Below are 21,388 nucleotides of genomic sequence, written 5' to 3'. Positions count from 1 at the left end.
TGATGAGCAAGGTACGAGACTATTATATTCGGAACATTACATTTGTTTTGAAACCTTTCAGCCTTATTGATTGCGTATATTAATTGCTTTATGTAGCTTGGCTAAAATGTTTTAGCAAATATTGTTTTTTCTTTTTCTTTGAATCTTAGTGGTCAGTTTCCAACCCTCTACTATTGTACACGGGTCAATTGGCTTTCTGGGTTTACTGGTGCTCTTTTGGTGCTTGTTGAGTATTCCATTTGTGTGTATGCTAGAGCGTGGAACAGAAATTACGTTGTTTGCAACCAACGAACCTAGCAATCCTATTATTGCTATCAAACTGCCTTTCTGCCATCTACTTTTTACAATATTATTTAAAGGGTCTTTGGTAGTAACCTATTCTTATTCTGGGAATACCGGGTTGGCCTGGTGGTCAAAGGTTGATTTGTTACACGGTAAGTTTACTTCTAAAGAAATTCTTAATACAACTATAGAGGTAGATTTACTTATAGTTACTTCATCAAGTTTCGCTAAAAGTTGTTTCATACGCAAAGTGTGCAAACTAACAGTTCAATTCTATGTGAATGTGTTAAAATTTATTAATTTAGTTCCATGAAAAGAAAATGCAACAGGAATTATATTCAACGGTTCTTTGAAGCTTAGACTTTTGGTCTGTTGGTTTGGAAACTCAATCTGTTGAAGTGTTCAGTACAAAACTCTCCTCTTCGTAACAAAGTCTTCAATCCCACTTTGGATCAACCTCTGCAACAAAGCTTTCAATTCTCGATAGAATCAACAAAGTCTTCAGTCCTCGGTATAGGATCCACAACAGAGCCCGTCCGCTTTGTCCTCTTCGTTAAATCCTTTAGCTACGCAGGTAGCAGGGCACAGTTTTTTTTTTTTTTAAGATACTGTGGTTTTAGGTGTACGGCAGACCAGACTGGTTTGTCTGATAAGTCGCTGTAAGTTTTACAGCAGTCTTCTAGCCGTGCCTCAGTCTCATTGCTTGGGGTCGTTGACTCACTTGCAGCTTGCTTCCTCATCTTGGGTCTGTCCAGGCAGAGTCCCGGAGTGACAGCACCTTGTTTAGCATTTGATGTGGAGTGCAATGTTCAATTCCACTTTGATTTCTATAGTCTTTTTCACTCTGCTGATTGGCTACTTTCATGAGATCATTTGTGTATCTTGCCTCTTTCAACTCCACGTCCTTTGATGTTTTAATGTCCTTTTCCACTGGGACATTGCTAGTTTATGTCTTCCTTGTGTCAAAATGATTGTTGTTGCACATGTGAATTACCTATACATAATTCAACTGTCTGCTCAGCCTAATCCAGTTCAGGCTCCAGTCCTCTGAGTAGGAAATATAGTTCAGTATGTCTGCAAACCAGAGGCCCCCTTCAAGACACAGTAGTTTTCCCTGTTTCTCAAGACCCAGTTTCATTAATGAATCCAGTTACATTTCTAATACATGTTAATGTATTATCATATTCCTGGAATATGTTCTACAAATATGTCAGGAATATTTTTGTGCCCCCCTTGCAGTAACCAGTACCAAAAAACCCAGGGTCAGTACCTGATAGAGACAGTAAATAAGTCTGTGTGCAGAACAAAAGATTAGCGAGTAAGGGCACCATGATAATGAGTAAAACGGGTAATGAATGCCTCTGTTTTCAATACCTATTGGAGGATAGTTTATGCAAATGCTTCCAAAATGTTTTTAACAAAGGAAGGGTATTTTCTTGTGTGTTTAGAAGCCAAACTGAAGGAATTCTCCATAGCGGAGAGTGAGGTGCTGAAGGTCCTGACCCAGCTGATCGTGACGAGGAGAGAATTCAGAACAGAAAATAGGAGGCACTTTTTTACACAGAGAATTGTGAGGGTCTGGAATCAACTCCCCAGTAATATTGTTGAAGCTGACACCCTGGGATCCTTCAAGAAGCTGCTTGATGAGATTTTGGGATCAATAAGCTACTAACAACCAAACGAGCAAGATGGGCCGAATGGCCTCCTCTCGTTTGTAAACTTTCTTATGTTCTTATGTTCTTAATGTGAGATTGTAAGTGCCGAGCGCTCACTGTCCTCAATGTGAGATTGTAAGTTCCAAGGTAAAATTTACGTTTGCACAAGCAAATTTGTCACATATGTGACCAAATTAGTCTCATAGTAGAGCCCTGTTATGTTGCTTTGTTTCCAATTTAGAATAATTGCCGCAGTTGTTATTATTGAGGTGTACTTGCTGCTCGCTGTGTGTTATTTCTGTAAAACATGTATGTCCTGTCAGTAATGAAAAGGCTTAATGCAAAAGCTTGTTCTAACGTTGTCTTTCTTATGCCGGCCAGAGACCTGCGCTTACAACTGTATTGTTCTACATTTTTTATATATATATATAAAATGAACATTTAAGTTTTTATATTTATTTTTTAGAAACTAGAATCGTCAGACTTTAAGAGGGAAATCAACAAAAGAAAGCAATGCTTCTGGAAAGAAAAGTGGTATAATAACGATGTAGCTGGGGTGTATAATAACTGCTCATTCAATACAGCAGTGGTGTATAGTAACTGGGGGTCTACCTAAATCGCGATTTCGCGGAAATCATGAAATTGAGGGGTCACCGCAAAGATCACCTCTTAGGGGCCAATATATACAAACAAGTACGGAGAGGAAAAAAAAAAGAAACCTAGTCTAAATTAATTACTACACAACGCAAGCCAGGCAAACTATGATCTTCCTCCTTTTGTATTCCTTCCCGGGCCTGTGTGCATTGCACTTAAGCAAAAAACAAACAAACAAACAAACAAACAAAAAACGTCCACAAATAACATTTACAAAAAAAATTCTCCAAAGCGGTTAACTTCTTGTTTGCTATTCAAATGACAACAAAGTCTGTCGGTGCATATTTACTGCTTTTCTGTGTCCTGTACTGGGGGTGGGACAAACTTGGTGCTGCATTGTTTTGATTTAGGTTGCTAAAATCTAGTTTTCAACATTGGAGGTAAAATAGTAGAAATGGGTGACAAAAAAAGAAAAGTATATTTTGGCTGATGATCGTGTCAAGATATTTCCCAAAGAAACTGTACATGTAAATTAAGAATTGTTTTGCATATCTTGATGTATCTTTGGAGAAAATACGACTGATCGCTATTTACCTTCAGAATCACACATTAACAAACAAGACTAATTGTTTTTACAAACAAGGCAAATTGTTTGCAACACAAAACAAATATCTATATACTTACTGTACCTATAAACAGAATTATTAATATGCAAATATACAGTAGTATGCTATGATATACATAGCGCTTAGTTTGTTTCTAAAGAACAGCACTGCAAACCACATAGCTTGCATACCTCAAGGTGACAGGCACTTTTACACTAACTGGGGAGGTAGCGATTGAGATATTTGGGACCTATTGCAATGAACGATATTCCATGTCAATAAATGTGAGATACTGATTACCATACAGGAAACGGACAAGCCTTAAAATCAAACACTGGGGAGCCAATGCCGTCTAGTTTACCAGCATCAGAAAAGAAAATATACTGAAGGAAACTTAGCTGCAGATCCTTTGGTTGAGCTAGTCTTTGTAATAAAGCTGCGGGCCAATGTTGTGTAATGGTCTAAATCCAAGTAGCTAATCATGCTTCTCAGCTGTTCAGCACAATTCTGGTTGAGAGGCACCTAGCACTGAATAATTGGGAGATTCAGGTCAGGATTCAGGTGTGCTTGCAGAGCTGTGGGGATGCTCTCAAATGTATAATCTAGCTGAAGGTTGTAGAAATGCAGTTCTCTTTTCCTATACTCAAGTTTTAACTTTAAAGGCAATTGTGCAAGAATGATCCCCTTGAAGCTTTTAAACTGCTGCATTGTCGCTGGTGAAAATTAGTTGTCTAGTACGGGTCTGAAAGCAGGTATGGCTATGCTGAGCTTTTAATGCACTCAATCCAACACAGAAATACCTGAAAAGGTAACTGGTTCCAGATTTTGTAGCCATGCCAAATAAATATAAATATGTTCATGGTCCTGACAGTTGAATACTGTGAGGCATGATCTCCCATTGTCAGACAGCTTGTGATTTAAAAAAAAATGTATTGGAGAAAAAACTTTATCCACGATTTGAGATTCACCTCAATTTGCTAATAAAACTACTTTGTGGAAAAACGCTATAAACCATGGATATTTCATTTCAGAAAGTTGTGTTTGTTCTAGTTCAAAATACTGTAAAAACTACGGTATGTTAAAAATCAGACTGATTGCAATCCTAACATTATCAACCCCTCTGCACCCTGTAGGACCCAGACCTGGAAGAGAAAAGGAAAACTGAACTGGAGAAAATCCATAAAGAGAAGAGAAAGTTCAAGGAGAGGATACAGGAGAAACTGCAGAGACAGAAAGATATTCTGCTGAAGAAGAAACGCAGGCAACAGAAACAAGAGGCAAAGGAGAAGTCATGAGGGACTGGGGGCCTTTCCCACGTGGATCGGGTCTGGTTTGGGTCCAGGGTGTCTGTTGGAAAATGACAACATTTAAACCAGTGACTAAAAATTCCAGTCCATTAAGTCAAGATCTGTTTCTTATAGTACCCTTTAACATGCATTGGGACATTCTGAAGAGAAGAGGTTAGCTTGTCCAGTGTAAAACCTTGCAAGGTCCTGGAATTGCGGTAGTGATTTTAACACTAAATACCGTATATCTGTCAGTAACTTCTGAAGTCTGTAAACCAATAATATGTTGATAATTTCCAGTGTACTTAAGTCATGCTATAAAAAAAACAAATGCCCCTTACTGAGTGGAATAGGCCTTTAACTGTCCTTCTGTCAGCAGGCACTATAATGGCCTTGTTTGAAACATAAAAGGCACTTCCCAGGTTACACTTTGTGCCTCAGTTCCAGTGACAAAAAGTTTGACGTTTTCTGTGAAAACCACAGCATCATACAAAAAAGAAAGTGTGTGTATGTAAACATACATATGCATACAGTCATTGGCTGTCAAAAGTATTCACCCCCCTTGGACTTTTCCACATTTTATTGTGTTACAACATGGAATCAAAATGGATTTAATTAGGGTTTTTTTGCCATGATCAACACAAAAAAAAGTCCATAATCTCAAAGTGAAAAATAAAATCTACAAATTGTTCTAAATTAATTACAAATACAAAACAGAAAATACTTGATTACATAAGTATTCACACCCTTGAGTGAATATTTGGTAGAGGCACCTTTGGCAGCAATTACAGACATGAGTCTATTTGGATAAGTCTCTACCAGCTTTGCACATCTTTTTTGCCCATTCTTTGCAAAATTGCTCAAGCTCCGTCAAGTTGGATGGGGACCTTTGGTGAACAGCAATTTTCAACTCTTTCCACATATTCTCAATTGGGTTGAGGTCCGGGCTTTGACTGGACCACTCCAGGACATTGACCTTTTTATTTTTAAGCCACTCCAGTGTGGCTTTGGATGTATGTTTGGGGTCATTGTTCTACTGGAAGATGAATCTGCTCCCAAGTCCCAGGTCTCTTGCAGACTTCAGCAGGTTTTCCTCCAGGATTTCTCTGTACTTTGCTACATCCATTTTGCCCTCTATCTTCACAAGCTTTCCAGGCCCTGACGCAGAGATGCTGCCACCACCATGCTTCACAGTAGGGATGGTGTTCTCAGGATGATGTGCGGTGTTAGGCTTGTGCCAAACATAGCGCTTAGTGTTGAGGCCAAAAAGCTCTATTTTGGTCTCCTCAGACCCTAGAATCTTCTTCCTCTTGGTCTTAGAGTCTCCCACTCTCTAGCCGAGATTTGATGTGTGTGTTTTTTCAACAATGGCTTTCTCTCCCATAAAGGCCAGTTTTGTGAAGCACCCAGGCTATTGTTGCTGTATACACAGTGTCTCCCATCTTAGCCATGGAAGACTGTAACTCCTTTAGAGTTGTCATAGGCCTCTTGGTGGCCTCCCTGACTAGTGCCCTTCTCGCCTGGATTCTCAGTTTTTGAGGTGGCCTGTTCTAGACAGATTCACTGTTGTGCCTTAGTCTCTCCATTTCTTAATAATGGGCTTTACTGTGCTCCGCGGGATATTCAATGCCTTGGAAATGTTCTTATATCCTACCCCTGATTGGTGCTTTTGAAGAACCTTATTCCAGATTTGCTTTGACTGTTCCTTTGTCTTCATGGTGTAGTTTTTGTTAGGAAATGTACTAACCAACTGTGGGACCTCCCAGAGACAGGTGTATTTAACCTGAAATCATGTGAAACACCTTAATTGCACACAAGTGGACTCCATTCAACTAATTATGTGACTTCTAAAGAGAATTGGTTGCATCAGAGCTTATTTATGTGTGTCATAGCAAAGGGGGTGAATACTTATGCAATCAATTATTTTCTGTTTTGTATTTGTAATTTAGAACAATTTGTAGATTTTATTTTTCACTTTGACATTATGGACTTTTTTGTGTTGATCTGTGGCAAAAACTCCTAATTAAATCCATTTTGATTCCATGTTGTAACACAATAAAATGTGGAAAAGTCCATGGGGGGTGAATACTTTTGAGAGCCACTGTGTGTGTGTGATATATATATATATATATATATATATATATATATATATATATATATATATATATATATATATATATATACATACATACATACATACATACATACATACACAGAGAGAGAGAGAGAGGTACTGGACAAAAAACTGAAACACCAATGTAAAGTCACTGTGACAGGACTGAAAGGAGTCCCTGTCGTAATTTGCCCTCCCGACCACCGGCAGCGCTGTGTAGGGTTGACCGTGACTGGATCAGGAAGCTGAACTCTGACCATGCAGGAAGTTCCGAGTCAGGCGGCCATCTTGGCCCAAGGTAGAACCATGCGGCCGTCGGGTCCCATCATTGCAATCAGCTGTGCTGTTCTCGTTGATTGGCTGACGTGGGGCAGCGTGCTGATTGCAGGGGTGGGACTTTGCAGTATTTAAGCAGTATGGTTTTGCCATTCGGTCTCCCTGGGCTGAACTGAAAACACATGCTGTGCTTGTTGTGTTGCTTTTATTCACTGCTGATTCACAGAAGCTTGAAACCTTGGACACTGTGTTGGATTACCGGAGTGAGGAACCTAGGACTGGCCATTAATCTGTGGAAGGGAGCTAAGAAGCGGTGAGAGGAAACCCACCACAGTACCACAAAGAAATCCAGTGCTTCCTTTGTTGTTGTTTATTTTGTAACCGTGACATTTTTTGTTTACTCTTTTTATTTCAAACCTGAGTTTACCATTGCTGGTATTCCAGGTGGTTTTCTTGTTTATTTTTTGCAATACTGGACTGTTCTATTTTTATTATTTTTGTAAAATAAAACCCTGCCCTGATACCATTGATAATACAGGGCTCTAAGGACTAAACTCCATTTCCGGCTCTTGTGTGCTGTCATTTCTGGTCCTTCCCAAAAGCTCCACCTACTACCCTCCCACAGTCACTTAATAGGGTATTGGGCCACCATGTAGGGCCCATTCTTCCACAAGAAAGTCAATCAACTCACGCCTGGTTGATGGAGGTGGAAAACATTAGTTTGTTGCCACACGTGCACTCGTGCATTTGTTGAGAACATGGTGAAGGATGATTCATCTGAACATATCACATTACTCCACTGCTCGGTAGTCCATTGTCTGTGCTCTTTGCCCTGTTGTATATATTTACGTTTTTACATCTAAGGTCATATCACAACATGGTTTCCTCACAAATTACTATTAAAGAACTTAGTCACTACAGTTAGTTATGCTCTGTAAAAGTGCACCTTGTTTCAAACAAATAACCACAGACAATTTAAGATATTTTTAACTAGTTTTATTATATAGCACACATGGATAAGCAAAGACAACACATAATAGATATTCTAAATCTAATAGCTATAGACAACTCTTGATAGGTTAAGAATGTTATATTTACCCTTGTGGAGCTTGAAGAAGGGTTTTAAGAGCAAGAATGTTTCAAAGTTTTGCAAGTCCAGTTCCAAGGCAGATCGAAGTTCTTAAGTTGAAGGTTTTCCCCAACAAGGCATCTTCTTGTAGCTTCCAGATATATAGATGATTCCTCAAAGAATAGGTCCAAAATAGATCTTGAATGGATGGAAAAATCAAGACCCAGAAATCATTTGATTTCCAGTCTTTAAAATTGGCATAAGATGGGTGTTCTGAGACACCAGCCAATCATTTGGGATTGTCCCAAAATGTAACCTTATTGGCAGTTGTCCTTGGAAAAAGGTGTGTCTTTGATCTTCAAAGAATTGTTGTCCACGCTTTGGATAAGACTGTCCGTCAAATATATTTTTAAAAGGTAACTTAAGAAAAGTCTCTTATTAATAACTCCACTGTGCTCCTTCCTGTCTCTATAAAACCTTTATATTCATGTTGCCCACAAAAAGATGAATAACTCCATACCTCATTATGTATGGCTACTCAGACCCTTACTCTTTACAGATTTAACCATGTATGTGCCAAATGTCATTGTAAGACACAAAACAAATATTTTCATTCCTTAATATCATACTGACAGTTATCAGAATACAATTTGACAGACAGCAATCATCACAATGTGTATCGTGTTTGGCATTGCTAGTTTAAGAAATCTATGAACAAAATGTTAGTGTCAATCTTGTATTTAGAGAGTTTTAGGAAAACTATGTATACTCACCTAAACATTTTAAAGGTTTACTAACTGGCAAAGCTAATTCAAAGACATTCTCTAACCCACTTAGTTACTCATAAATTTCAGTAGACATTTTAACACCTGGGCTAGAGACAGCCATTTTATCAGAGTCTGACCATTTAGAAAAACAGACACACTTTCTTGAGCCACTTGGCCTGGCATCCTTATCTAATCAACACAATCTTAAGAACATAAGAAAGTTTACAAATGAGAGGAGGCCATTCGGCCCATCTTGCTCGTTTGGTTGTTAGTAGCTTATTGATCCCAGAATCTCATCAAGCAGCTTCTTGAAGGATCCTAGGGTGTCAGCTGCAACAACATTACTGGGGAGTTGATTCCAGACCCTCACAATTCTCTGTGTAAAAAAGTGCCTCCTATTTTCTGTTCTGAATGCCCCTTTGTCTAATCTCCATTTGTGACCCCTGGTCCTTGTTTCTTTTTTCAGGCTGAAAAAGTCCCTTGGGTCGACATTGTCAATACCTTTTAGAATTTTGAATGCTTGAATTAGGTCGCCACGTAGTCTTCTTTGTTCAAGACTGAACAGATTCAATTCTTTTAGCCTGTCTGCATATGACATGCCTTTTAAGCCTGGAATAATTCTGGTCGCTCTTCTTTGCACTCTTTCTAGAGCAGCAATATCTTTTTTATAGCGAGGTGACCAGAACTGCACACAATATTCAAGTTGAGGTCTTACTAGTGCATTGTACAGTTTTAACATTACTTCCCTTGATTTAAATTCAACACTTTTCACAATGTGTCTGAGCATCTTGTTAGCCTTTTTTATAGCTTTCCCACATTGTCTAGATGAAGACATTTCTGAGACAACAAAAACTCCTAGGTCTTTTTCATAGATTCCTTCTCCAATTTCAGTATCTCCCATATGATATTTATAATGTACATTTTTATTTCCTGCGTGCAGTACCTTACACTTTTCTCTATTAAATGTCATTTGCCATGTGTCTGCCCAGTTCTGAATCTTGTCTAGATCATTTTGAATGACCTTTGCTGCTGCAACAGTGTTTGCCACTCCTCCTACTTTTGTGTCGTCTGCAAATTTAACAAGTTTGCTTACTATACCAGAATCTAAATCATTAATGTAGATTAGGACTAGCAGAGGACCTAATACTGATCCCTGTGGTACACCACTGGTTACCACACTCCATTCTGAGGTTTTTCCTCTAATCAGTACTTTCTGTTTTCTACATGTTAACCACTCCCTAATCCATGTACATGTGTTTCCTTGAATCCCAACTGCGTTCAGTTTGAGAATTAATCTTTTGTGCGGGACTTTGTCAAAAGCTTTCTGGAAATCTAAATAAACCATGTCATATGCTTTGCAATTATCCATTATCGATGTTGCATCCTCAAAAAAATCAAGCAAGTTAGTTAGACACAATCTCCCTTTTCTAAACCCATGTTGACTGTCTCCCAGTACCCTGTTACCATATAGGTAATTTTCCATTTTGGATCTTATTATAATTTCCATAAGTTTGCATATAGTAGAAGTCAGGCTTACTGGTCTGTAGTTACCTGGTTCCGTTTTGTTTCCCTTTTTGTGGATCGGTATTACGTTTGCAATTTTCCAGTCTGTCGGTACCACCCCTGTGTCAAGAGACTGCTGCATGATCTTGGTTAGCGGTTTGTAAATTACTTCTTTCATTTCTTTGAGTACTACTGGGAGGATTTCATCTGGCCCAGGGGATTTGTTTATTTTAAGCGCTCCTAGTCCCTTTAACACTTCTGCCTCAGTTATGCTAAAGTTATTTAAAACTGGATAGGAACTGGATGACATGTGGGGCATGTTGTCAGTATCTTCCTTTGTAAAAACTTGTGAAAAGTAATCATTTAATATATTTGCTATTTTTTTTTTCTTCATCTACGATTTTTCCATTTGTATCTCTTAAACATTTAACTCCTCTTTGAATGTTCGCTTGCTGTTGTAATATTGGAAAAACATTTTGGAATTGGTTTTAGCTCCCTTAGCAATGTTCATTTCTATTTCTCTCTTGGCCTTTCTAACTTCCTTTTTGACTTGCGTTTGCAGTTCTGTGTACTCTTTCTGCGTAGTTTCTTTTTGGTCCTTTTTTAATGCTCTGTAAAGTGTCTTTTTTCACTGAATATTTTTTTTAATTGATCTATTAAACCATTTTGGCAATTTAGTTTTACATTTAGATTTGTCTACTTTAGGGATGTAATTGTTTTGCGCCTCTAGTACTACATTTTTGAAGAACAACCATCCTTCTTCTATGGGTGTTTTCTCTATTTTACTCCAATCTACTTCTGTTAGTCTCTTTTTCATACCTTCATAGTTTGCTTTTCTAAAATTGTAAACCTTAGCTTTAGTCATTACTTTTGGGGTTTTAAAAAACACTTCAAATGAGACCATGTTGTGGTCTGAGTTTGCCAGTGGTTCTCTGACCTCTGTTTTAGTTATTCTGTCTTCGTTATTTGAAAAGACTAAATCAAGGCATGCCTCCCCTTTAGTCGGTGCCTTGACAAATTGTGTTAGGAAGCAGTCATTTGTCATTTCCACCATTTCTATTTCATCCTTCGTGCTGCCCATCGGGTTTTCCCATTTTATTTGTATGGCTTCTCCTTTGCTACATGCATTTCTAATGTCATTGTATAACAGATTATTGTGCTCACCGTCTGAATCTGGTGGTCTATAGCATGCTCCTATTATTATGCCTTTTGAATTTTTGTCCGTTATTCTGACCCATATTGATTCGGTTTTATTTTCTTTGTCCAGGTTTAACACCTGGGCTTCAAGACTTTTTCTTATGTATAGCGCTACCCCTCCTCCTCTTCTGTCCTGCCTGTCTTTCCTATACAGTGTATACTCACAAATATTATATTCGTCCCCACCACTCTCAGACAACCACGTTTCTGTAACACCTATCACATCATAGTTACTTGTTAGTGCAGTAGCTTCAAGTTCTAGAATTTTGTTTCTGATACTTCTAGCATTTAGATAAATACATTTAATGGTTGTCTTACCTGAGTTGTTGTTCTTGTTTTGATGCGGTCTCCCTTCTGTTTTTTTGTTGGTTTCAACTTGAGAAAAGGGCGTCAGCAAGGCAGCAACATCATTGGACAGTGTGCCACTGTGGACACCTTGGGACAGCATGGAGGAAACTTCACCATGTTTGCTGCTATAGGCCAAGGTGGGGTTCTTGCTCACTGTCCAGTGATTGTTTCATATAATACTGAATAACTCCTTATATTTCTTGACGTGCTCAGCTTGTTCAGCCCCACATGGATAACTAGAGAAACAATGAAGTACAGCTATGTCAGCTCACCATGCCCTGATTTTTCCTTACATTTTCTTCCACCCTACTCCCCCTTCCTCAACATATATGATCACCGCCCCTATGACAGGGTTACACTTCTCCAGGCCATGGAATTTGCCTGTGATGACATCGGGGCAGAAGCCTGTCAAGGCTGGATACGTATTTTCCCTAGGTGCACTGCCAGAGAACATCCGTTGTGATGTAGAATAAATAATGGGGCAAGAGAGATGAGAGACTCAGTGGTGAAGATATTGAATGATGTAAGCAAACTTGTTAAATTTGCAGACAACACAAAAACAGGAGCGGCAAACACTGTCGCAGCAGCAAAGGTCATCTAAAATGAGCTAGACAGCATTCAGAACTGGTCAGACACAAGGCAAATGACATTTAATAGAAAAAAGTGTAAGGCCCTTCATGCAGGCAATTAAAATGTCCATTATAAATACCATGGGAGATACTGATACTGAAGAAGGAATCCATGAAAAAAAAATGTCTTCATATAGCCAATATGGGGGAAAAAGGCCAACACAATTCTCTGATATACAGTGGCTTGACAAAGTATTGACCCCTCCTTGGCATTTTTCCTATTTTGTTGCCTTACAACCTGGAATTAAAATGGATTTTTTGGGGGTTTGTATCATTTAATTTACACAACATGCCTACCACTTTGAAGATGCAAAATATTTTTTATTGTGAAACAATAAATAATAATAATAATAAACAAAAAATAAGACAAAAAAACAGAAAACTTGAGCGTGCATAAGTATTCACCCCCCCAAAGTCAATACTTTGTAGAGCCACCTTTTGCAGCAATTACAGCTGCAAGTCTCTTGGGGTATGTATCTATAAGCTTGGCACATGTAGCCACTGGGATTTTTGCCCATTCTTCAAGGCAAAACTGCTCCAGCTCCTTCAAGTTGGATGTGTTCCGCTGGTGTACAGCAATCTTTAAGTCATACCACAGATTCTCAATTGGATTGAGGTCAGGGCTTTGACTAGGCCATTCCAAGATATTTAAATGTTTTCCCTTAAACCACTCGAGTGTTGCTTTAGCAGTATGCTTAGGGTCATTGTCCTGCTGGAAGGTGAACCTCCATCCCAGTCTTAAACCTCTGGAAGACTAAAACAGGTTTCCCTCAGGAATTTCCCTGTATTTAGCGCCATCCTTCAATTCTGACCAGTTTCCCAGTCCCTGCTGATGAAAAACATCCCCACAGCATGATACTGCAACCACCATGCTTCACTGTGGGGATGGTGATCTCAAGGTGATGAGAGGTGTTGGGTTTGTGCCAGACATAGCGTTTTCCTTGTTGGCCAAAAAGCTAAATTTTAGTCTCATCTGACCAGAGTACCTTCTTCCATATGTTTGGGGAGTCTCCCACATGCCTTTTGGCGAACACCAAACGTGTTTTCTTATTTTTTTCTTTAAGCAATGGCTTTTTTCTGGCCACTCTTCCGTAAAGCCCAGCTATGTAGAGTGTACGGCTTAAAGTGGCCGTATGGACAGATACTCCAATCTCCGCTGTGGAGCTTTGTAGCTCCTTCAGGGTTATCTTTGGTCTCTTTGTTGCCTCTTTGATTAATACCCTCCTTGCCTGGTCCGTGAGTTTTGGTGGGCGGCCCTCTCTTGCCAGGTTTGTTGTGGTGCCATATTCTTTCCATTTTTTAATAATGGCTTTAATGGTGCTCTGTGGGATGTTCAAAGTTTCGGATATTTTTTTATAACCCAACCCTAATCTGTACTTCTCCACAACTTTGTCCCTGACCTGTTTGGAGATTGGTCTTCATGGTGCTGCTTGCTTGGTGGTGCCCCTTGCTTAAAGGTGTTGCAGACTCTGGGGCCTTTCAGAACAGGTGTATATATACTGAGATCATGTGACACTTAGATTGCACACAGGTGAAAAATGTTGTATTTAAATCAAGGGGAACAATGTTAAAACTTTACAATGCATTAGTAAGACCTCATCTAGAATATTGTGTTTCAGTTCTGGTCACCTTGCTAGAAAAAGGATATTGCCTCTCTAGAAAGAGTGAAAAGAGCAGCAACTGGAATTATTCCAGGTTTAAAAGGTATGTCATGCAGACAAACAAATAATTTAATCTATTTAGTCTTGAACAAAGAAGACTATACGGCGATCTGATTCAAGCATTCAAAATTCTAAAAGGTATTGACAAAGTCAACCCAGGGGCCTTTGACCTGAAAAAATTAACAAGCACCAGTGGTCAAAATGGAGATTAGATAAAGGGGCATTCAGAACAGAAAATGAGGCACTTTTTAACACGGACAATTGTGGGAATCTGGAACCAACTCCCCAGTAATGTTGCTGAAGCCGACACCCTGGGGTCTTTCTAGAAGTTGCTTGAGATTCTGAGATCAGCTACTAACAACCAAATGAGCAAGATAGGCTTAATGGCCTCCTCATTTGTAACCTTTCTATGTTATGACTGTACGTTCTTTACCAAACTAAACACAAAAAGAGGAACAATTTAATATGACTAAAAAATAAGAATTGGATTGACAGTTTTGCAAAAAATGTTGCTATGTTCAGTCATATCTGTTGATGTACTGACTTCAATATGTTTAAAACACAGTAGCATTTTAGTTCAGTGGTTAATTCTGTATCACCTTGTGTTTAATGTATTCATACATGAATATTACTTTGTGCATGGTGTGTGAATGGATTTGACATATAATTAGGTTTGCAAATGTACAATGAGTTTTGTCTGTGTGACTGTTTTGATCATTGTTGTGAGTGTCCAAAATTGTGCTTCAGCAACCGAGAAATGCTGTAATAGTAGGATGTGCAATGTTAAGCTGGAAATCTGAAAACATTTTTAAGGAAAGCAGAACTTGACCCAGGATGAACAGTAGTTAGCCTGAGCTTGGGGTTTGTATTGTGTTTTACATTTTTTTTTAACACATAAAAGCATACTACATATTTTATATTGTGTTGTTGGAACACTAAAGTACTTCATGGTTAAGCAAGAGATGGTGCTCAATTTTTTTTGAGACACACCTATGTAATTTTCAATTGACTGGACCTGTGGATGCAGTTTCAAAACAGACATTATTAGATTACCAGTTTGTTAACATTACTTAACACAAGCTTCACCCTCCTTGACAGATTCTGGCCACTACAAACTAAACAGCCATAGTTCTGTACAATTCCATACAACTAATGTAACTAGAACAAAAAAATATAAACCACAGAAATGAGCACCTAAAAAGCTAATATTTTCAAATATATATATATATATATATATATATATATATATATATATATATATATATATATATATATATATATATATATATATATGAAGGCTATATTTGCATCCTGAGCCATGCCTGATAATTCCTCTAGAGGAAAACGTACTTTAACTTTGACAGACACCATCACTTTGAATTCAAATACAAAATGTCTCGTTTTCAATCACTCGACAACACCAACAGCACAGAAATATTCATTAATGATCAACAAAATGAAAATATGTTACATAGATAAACATGTTTACACTTTAACACTATAACCATCTACAAACACAAAAATTACACGACTGGTAGGTCCAGGTGTCATGTAAACATACATTTTTGAATTATTAACCAACCTTTTGTGGCCATGGAGATAGAAGGGTAGAGATAGTTTATTTATTATTTTAAAGAAAAATAAAACACATAGCAGCCGTTTAATAGATCCTGATTATCCTTAACCTTGACTACTGAATATTATTATGTAACACAGTCAATTAAAATGGCCCATAGTTTGTTTACTAATTTTTTAGCTATTTCTTGTGAAAGTTAGATCCTCCCATTTTAAACTGCCAATCACTTCATAGTAAAGTTGTTATTTTTTTGTTTTTTAAAAAAAAACAAAAAAAAAACAAACATGTAACTGATTTATAAAAATAAATGGCGCTTAAAAAAAAAAACAAAATGGTGGGCTGCCAAACAAGAAGCTAATTCTGCTGCGTTAAAAAGCCTTTTTAAACATTTAAAAACATTTTTTTGGAGTGCTTTCATTTTAGATAGGTTTAAGTTAAATGAAAACTGTTTGCAAAACCCAGTTCATTGTTTATGCGCACTGAACCTGTACAATGGCCACAGATAATAGTTTAATTTGATGTATGCATTTCTTGGTAAGATAACAATCTCACAAGAAACAAAGAAACCATGGAAAACATCAACACATTGACAAAAGACACATCTTCTGTATTGCAGAAGCTACTTAGGATAGTTTATTAAAGACATTTAAAACAACTTGGACGAAAATCAAAAAGTACTTTTCATTTAATAATCAGACATAATACATGCATTGATCTCCATGGATAATAAAACGGAATCACTTGCTGTTGCTACAAAAACAAAAAATGTTAATAAAATAACAGCACAAAGAAGCAATCATTCCAACCAGTGAAAAGGGGAGGGGGTTACAGCACGCAATCACACTTCAAAGGGTGAAAGCCTCTACTTCTAGAATACAGCCTAGATCAACAACCAAAAAGCAAAACAAAAAATGTAATTAATGAAAGTAAAGCCCTTCGGCAAGTCCGTATTTCAACTTTTTTTATTTTTTTTATTATGGCAACTCATTTTACAGAAGGAAGGTGGCTTGCATCTCTCTGTTCTTCTGACATAAGCACACAACTAAATTAACCAGGCGAAAGAAAAAATGAAGGGCAATTCCTCAGTTAAACTGGTGTCTCTCGTAGCTACAGAAAACTGTAGAGTAGAAGTAGGGTGTAGAATCAGCTGGTGCAGTTTTGGTTACCGATCTTAATTATTTGATCTTCATCTGAAAACATTTCCATAAAACAGTACAGGAATAGGCACCAGCTGATAACTCCTCCCTCCACCTTCCTCTTATTCAGAAACTACCTGCAATTATTCCAAAAGGAAAATGGCAAATCTAATCTTTTTTTATTTTATTTTAAACTGGAGTAGGTTTACTTCTGTTATTTTATGGTGCTGTATACACTTGCATAATTTGCTCTCCACAAGTTCTACATGGATGCTGCTAATTTAATAACCCTTTATTTGTATCTAAATTGAATCATCACTCATTTCAGGAAATTATGGGAATACTATCTTAACTTTACTGCTGAAAGTTCAATATTTGGTCAAATAAAATTAAATGTACACTTTCCACTTGTTAAGGATTGGGAACACGAACATTCATAATTATTCTTACTGTACGTTAAAATATTTCAGTTTTCGTGCTTCCAATATGCCACCATGTTGCACTGTAATGGTTTGTGCATTAGCTATATATTTTTATGTACACTTCTGGAAATACTTCCAAATTTCCTTGCAAGATAAAAGGTATGCACAGTTAGGGCATCTATTCTCTAATAAAGCCTTATTGGGTTTAAACTACATTCAGCCACCTTCCTTAGTTTATTTTTCTACTGAATCCTCATTTACCTGCTTAACTTAAGCTGTATGACTCCTTCAGTATACATGAGCTCCCTGTCAACTGCTCCTTGTGTAAATGGAGACACTGAAAGCAGGTTTATCCTTGCAGCCGAAGGCATCGTTTAAAAAAAATCAACCCCCTTTTTAGAGTTCGGACAGTAGCAGTTTAAAGCGTACAGAGCATTTAAAACATTGAAAACCCTCCTCCATTGGCAGCGCAAAGGCCACATTATTATTTACTGCTTTCCTTCATTAAGAAGATCAATACGTCGTTGCTGCAACTTCAAATTACACCAAGTTAGTTCTCTTCAATGCTGGTTTTCTACAAGAAGAACGTTTGACTTTGGAAATTGTCTCATGACTATAGATCTTTCAGGTTCACGGCTAAGATCTCAAAAGACTAACCTCATTATAAATCCAGTGCATTAACCTCAAACTTAGTAAACCACCTTATGAAAGACCTGATTTAGAAAGCAAGTGAAATTCAAATGCTTCAAAAGCATGTAGATCAAGAATTTCTTATCAGACTTAAAACAGAAAACTTTGCAACTCAAAGTTGAACCCAGGGATTTTTTTTTTACTGCGTAGTTGTTACGGATTACAAGATAACAGATACGTATTTCTCCTGCTTTTAAAGTTGGTTTCGCTGCCACATTTTTCAGTACGGTGTCGACTGAAAGTGATGCCTTGTGTAAACAGATCAACTTTGAGGTAAAAATTTTCTTTGAGTGCTTAAACACTTCCCCTGGTCCATGTAATAACGGAGATTTAAGAATGAGCTTATCAATTGCTTGAGGCCCTTCCCTCTCTCTCTCACTCTTTGCCAGTAGAGTAAGGTCCTCAGACAATCAGTCATTCTTGGGGAGCTTGATTCATAAGGAGGAACTTTGTTTAGGACTGAAGACCAGGTCCCCTGCCTTCCGCGACAGGCGCTACCACACACCCAGTGTTTCTTCCTTTCCTTCTCCGTGTCTTGAGTGTGCTAGCAGTGATCTTTCTCTCACTCTCCTTTTCTGTCTGTCCGTCCCTCCGTCCATCCGTCTTTCTCCTCTCTCTCGTGATTGGTTGGTTTCTCTCTCCTGTTGCTTTCACACAGTGGTGCTTCAGTTGTAGCAGTGGAAAACAGGTATCCTTTTTTGTTTTTTTTATTTCCCAGATTAAAATGCTGATGAACTAAGCTCATTTCAAGCTTAGCTCCTCTTCTCACAACCTGGAAAACAAAATTGAAACGTCACACAGAAATAAAGGATACAACATAGGGTTAAGGACATAATCACAGGTACGGAGCTAATACGATGATCTAGATTCTAGCATTGACTGATTTCAGGTGCATGTTCATGGAGTGTTGTAGTTATTCCACAAATGACGATGGCCAAAAAAATGTTTAAAATTAAAATGTACTTTGATCTGGCCTAAAAGCAAAGCGTTATGTTTGGCGCAAACCCAACACAGCACATCACCCAAAGAACACCATCCCTACTGTGAAGCATGGTGGTGGCAGCATCATGTTATGAGGGTGTTTCACATTGGCAGGGACTGGGGCACTTGACAGGATAGAAGGGAAAATGAATAGAGCAAAATACAGAGAAGTCCTTGAGGAAAACCTGCTGCCCTCTGCAAGAAAGCTGAAACTGGGACGGAAGTTCACCTTTCAGCATGACAACAATCCAAAACACACAGCCAAAGCTACACTGGAGTGGCTAAGGAACAAAAAGGTAAACGTCATTGAGAGGTCCAGTCAGAGCCCTGACCTAAATCCAATTAAATTTGTGGTATGACTTGAAGATTGCTGTCAATCAACGCTCCCAAAGGAACTTGACAGCTTGAAAGTTTTGTAAAGAAGAATGGTCAAATATTGCCAAATCTATCTGTAATTGCTGCCAAAGGTGAGTATGAGAGAGAGAGAGAGACAGACAGAGTTAAGGACAAATAAATTATATATAAAAAGTCCTCGCACTTACGACACAATTGGTTCCTGAAAGTTGCGTTGTAAGTCGAAGCACATTTTCCCATAGGAACAATGTTATAAATTGGGGTTACGTTCCTGACTCTTCAGCCAGATAATATAGTTTTACAAAAATGACCCGTTATATTGTAGTCGAAGCAGGGAAAGGTAAGTCATATTACTGAGACGTGAGGCTTGTTTAAGTGTACAATGACGTATTCAGTGTGTGTATGTGGTACTCCTAGCAGGAAATATGATCACCTGAAGTTAAGCCCCTCATCATGTGACAGAGTTCACAGCTTAGGTTTCGTTTTGAGTCTATTGCTCTTATCAGTCATTGTTAAGGACAAATAAATTATAATAAAAAAAAAAAAAATAAAAAATGGCATCCGCTAGACTCCATCAGGCGACCATGTGGCTCGTACTACAGTTTGGACACCGGGAGCATGACGCATGGCTCCGGTCTCGCCGGTCGATGTTGTAAAGTCGAAGCATTCAAGAGTAGTCGTAATTGCCGTCAGTCATTAAGTGCCGTGTGTATAAATTTAGGATCGCCTAGTACATATAGGTGTCCTGTCTACAGATCTATATATATATATATATATATATATATATATATATATATATATATAGATATTATATATATATATATATAGTAGACTCAAATATCAATATAGATAGCTGATTTTTGCAACTTCCAATGTCAGAGCAGTCAGTTATGAATGTGTAGCCTTTATAAAGAAAAGATTGTGTAGCTTAGGGTTAGGGTTAGGGTTTACAGGAAGAAAGGCATTTCAAGGTTTCTCCAATAAATATATTGGATGCATGAAGTTGTTACTGAAATGTTTTGCCAGCACTTCATAAACAATGATGCTTACACTCTAGTACTGTGACAGTCCAGTCACCCCGCCATGTTGGTAAGCACGTTCACCCTGGTAAGTAGAATCCTGTGATAACGCCACATCAATCTGGGACTTGAATTCATCACCCAAATAACTGTCCTGTTGAAAAAACAAAAGCAGTGGAAATAAAAACGTTGAAGAAACAGATTTCACCTTAAAGAGATACCAAGCATCATTTTCTGCTTGAACGTATCTCACCTACCATAGAACTTAAAAATGAAATACCAATGTGCTATGGATTTGTGGATCTTTACACTGGGTGTGTTAAAATACTGTAGAATTCTACTTACGCAATCGATGGAGAAAGTCGTAATTTTTTTTAATTTTTCCATTTCCACAATAAATTTCCCCGAGATGGAATTACTAATCAAACACTTCCTGGCATTAGATATTTCTTTTTAACAGTTTAAAATTTCTGATTGTGCAAGTTTGAGTGCAGTACTAGTTCCATACTAGAGATGCAAGTATTAATGCCAATTATTTCGTAGACCTACATTTCAGAATTTATTTATTTTTAAAGTATGCAGAGACTCAAGGCTTCAGTAAATGATATTAAATACTAAAAGACACACTCTGCACTTCTCTTTCAAAGATGAATTGTGCGATTTTTCCTGTTTACCTGTGACAGTTCTGGCTGAGAAAGGCCTGGCTGGCTCATTTGAGATGGCTGGCTCATAGAGATGTAGCCCTGAGTCAGCGGCCCCTGTGAAAACGGCTGGGACGCAGCGTCCTGACTGGCCTGGCTGTTAGGCAGGTTGCACTGGCTATTTCCCTGATTGACGATGCCACGATTTCTCTGGCGTCCTCCGCGGCCAGCCTTCCCCTTTAGTGCCCCCCTGCCTGATAAAAACAAACACACATTTACAGAGTGCTGCACAATTATAATCCAACACTGAAAGCCAAAAATACTACAACTATCTCTATTCTATTCTCACCTGCTGCTGGGCCATTAGCCTGGCCGAAGTATCCTGGGGGAGGTATGGGTGGCATCATGAGATTGAAGGGGATGGGAATGTTCATTGCAGCAACATGGCTGGGACCAGCACCAATCATTCCGATCTGATCGTGGGTCTGAAAGTACATATTCGAAGGGCGCCCTGCAACAAAAATTCAGATTGATACATTTTACTGTAATAGTAAGGAAGTGTGCCAAATCATGGTTAACACATC

General features: G+C 38.2%; 1 protein-coding gene and 1 pseudogene across 3 annotated transcripts in view; one reads left to right on the top strand and one right to left on the bottom strand.

The window, feature by feature from the left end:
- Positions 1–4,431, top strand: part of LOC121300465 — a 31,396-nt pseudogene extending 26,965 nt beyond the window's left edge.
- Positions 4,432–15,770: 11,339 nt separating this feature from the next.
- LOC121300641 (regulator of nonsense transcripts 1-like) overlaps positions 15,771–21,388 on the bottom strand; it is a 64,973-nt gene continuing 59,355 nt past the window's right edge. For all 3 annotated transcript variants that reach the window (XM_041229276.1, XM_041229277.1, XM_041229278.1), the window contains exons 21-24: positions 21,154–21,315; positions 20,838–21,058; positions 20,195–20,317; positions 15,771–18,581 (exon numbers count right to left, since the gene is read on the bottom strand). In XM_041229276.1, coding sequence (XP_041085210.1) covers positions 20,198–20,317; positions 20,838–21,058; positions 21,154–21,315 — 503 coding nt within the window. In that variant the 3' untranslated portion in view covers positions 15,771–18,581; positions 20,195–20,197. The remainder of the gene's footprint in view (positions 18,582–20,194; positions 20,318–20,837; positions 21,059–21,153; positions 21,316–21,388) is intronic.

Source organism: Polyodon spathula, chromosome 26 (assembly GCF_017654505.1).
Source record: "Polyodon spathula isolate WHYD16114869_AA chromosome 26, ASM1765450v1, whole genome shotgun sequence".
NCBI lineage: Eukaryota > Metazoa > Chordata > Actinopteri > Acipenseriformes > Polyodontidae > Polyodon > Polyodon spathula.
The sequence above is the reverse complement of the archived record's forward strand: the minus strand, read 5'-3'. Positions and strand labels throughout refer to the sequence as shown.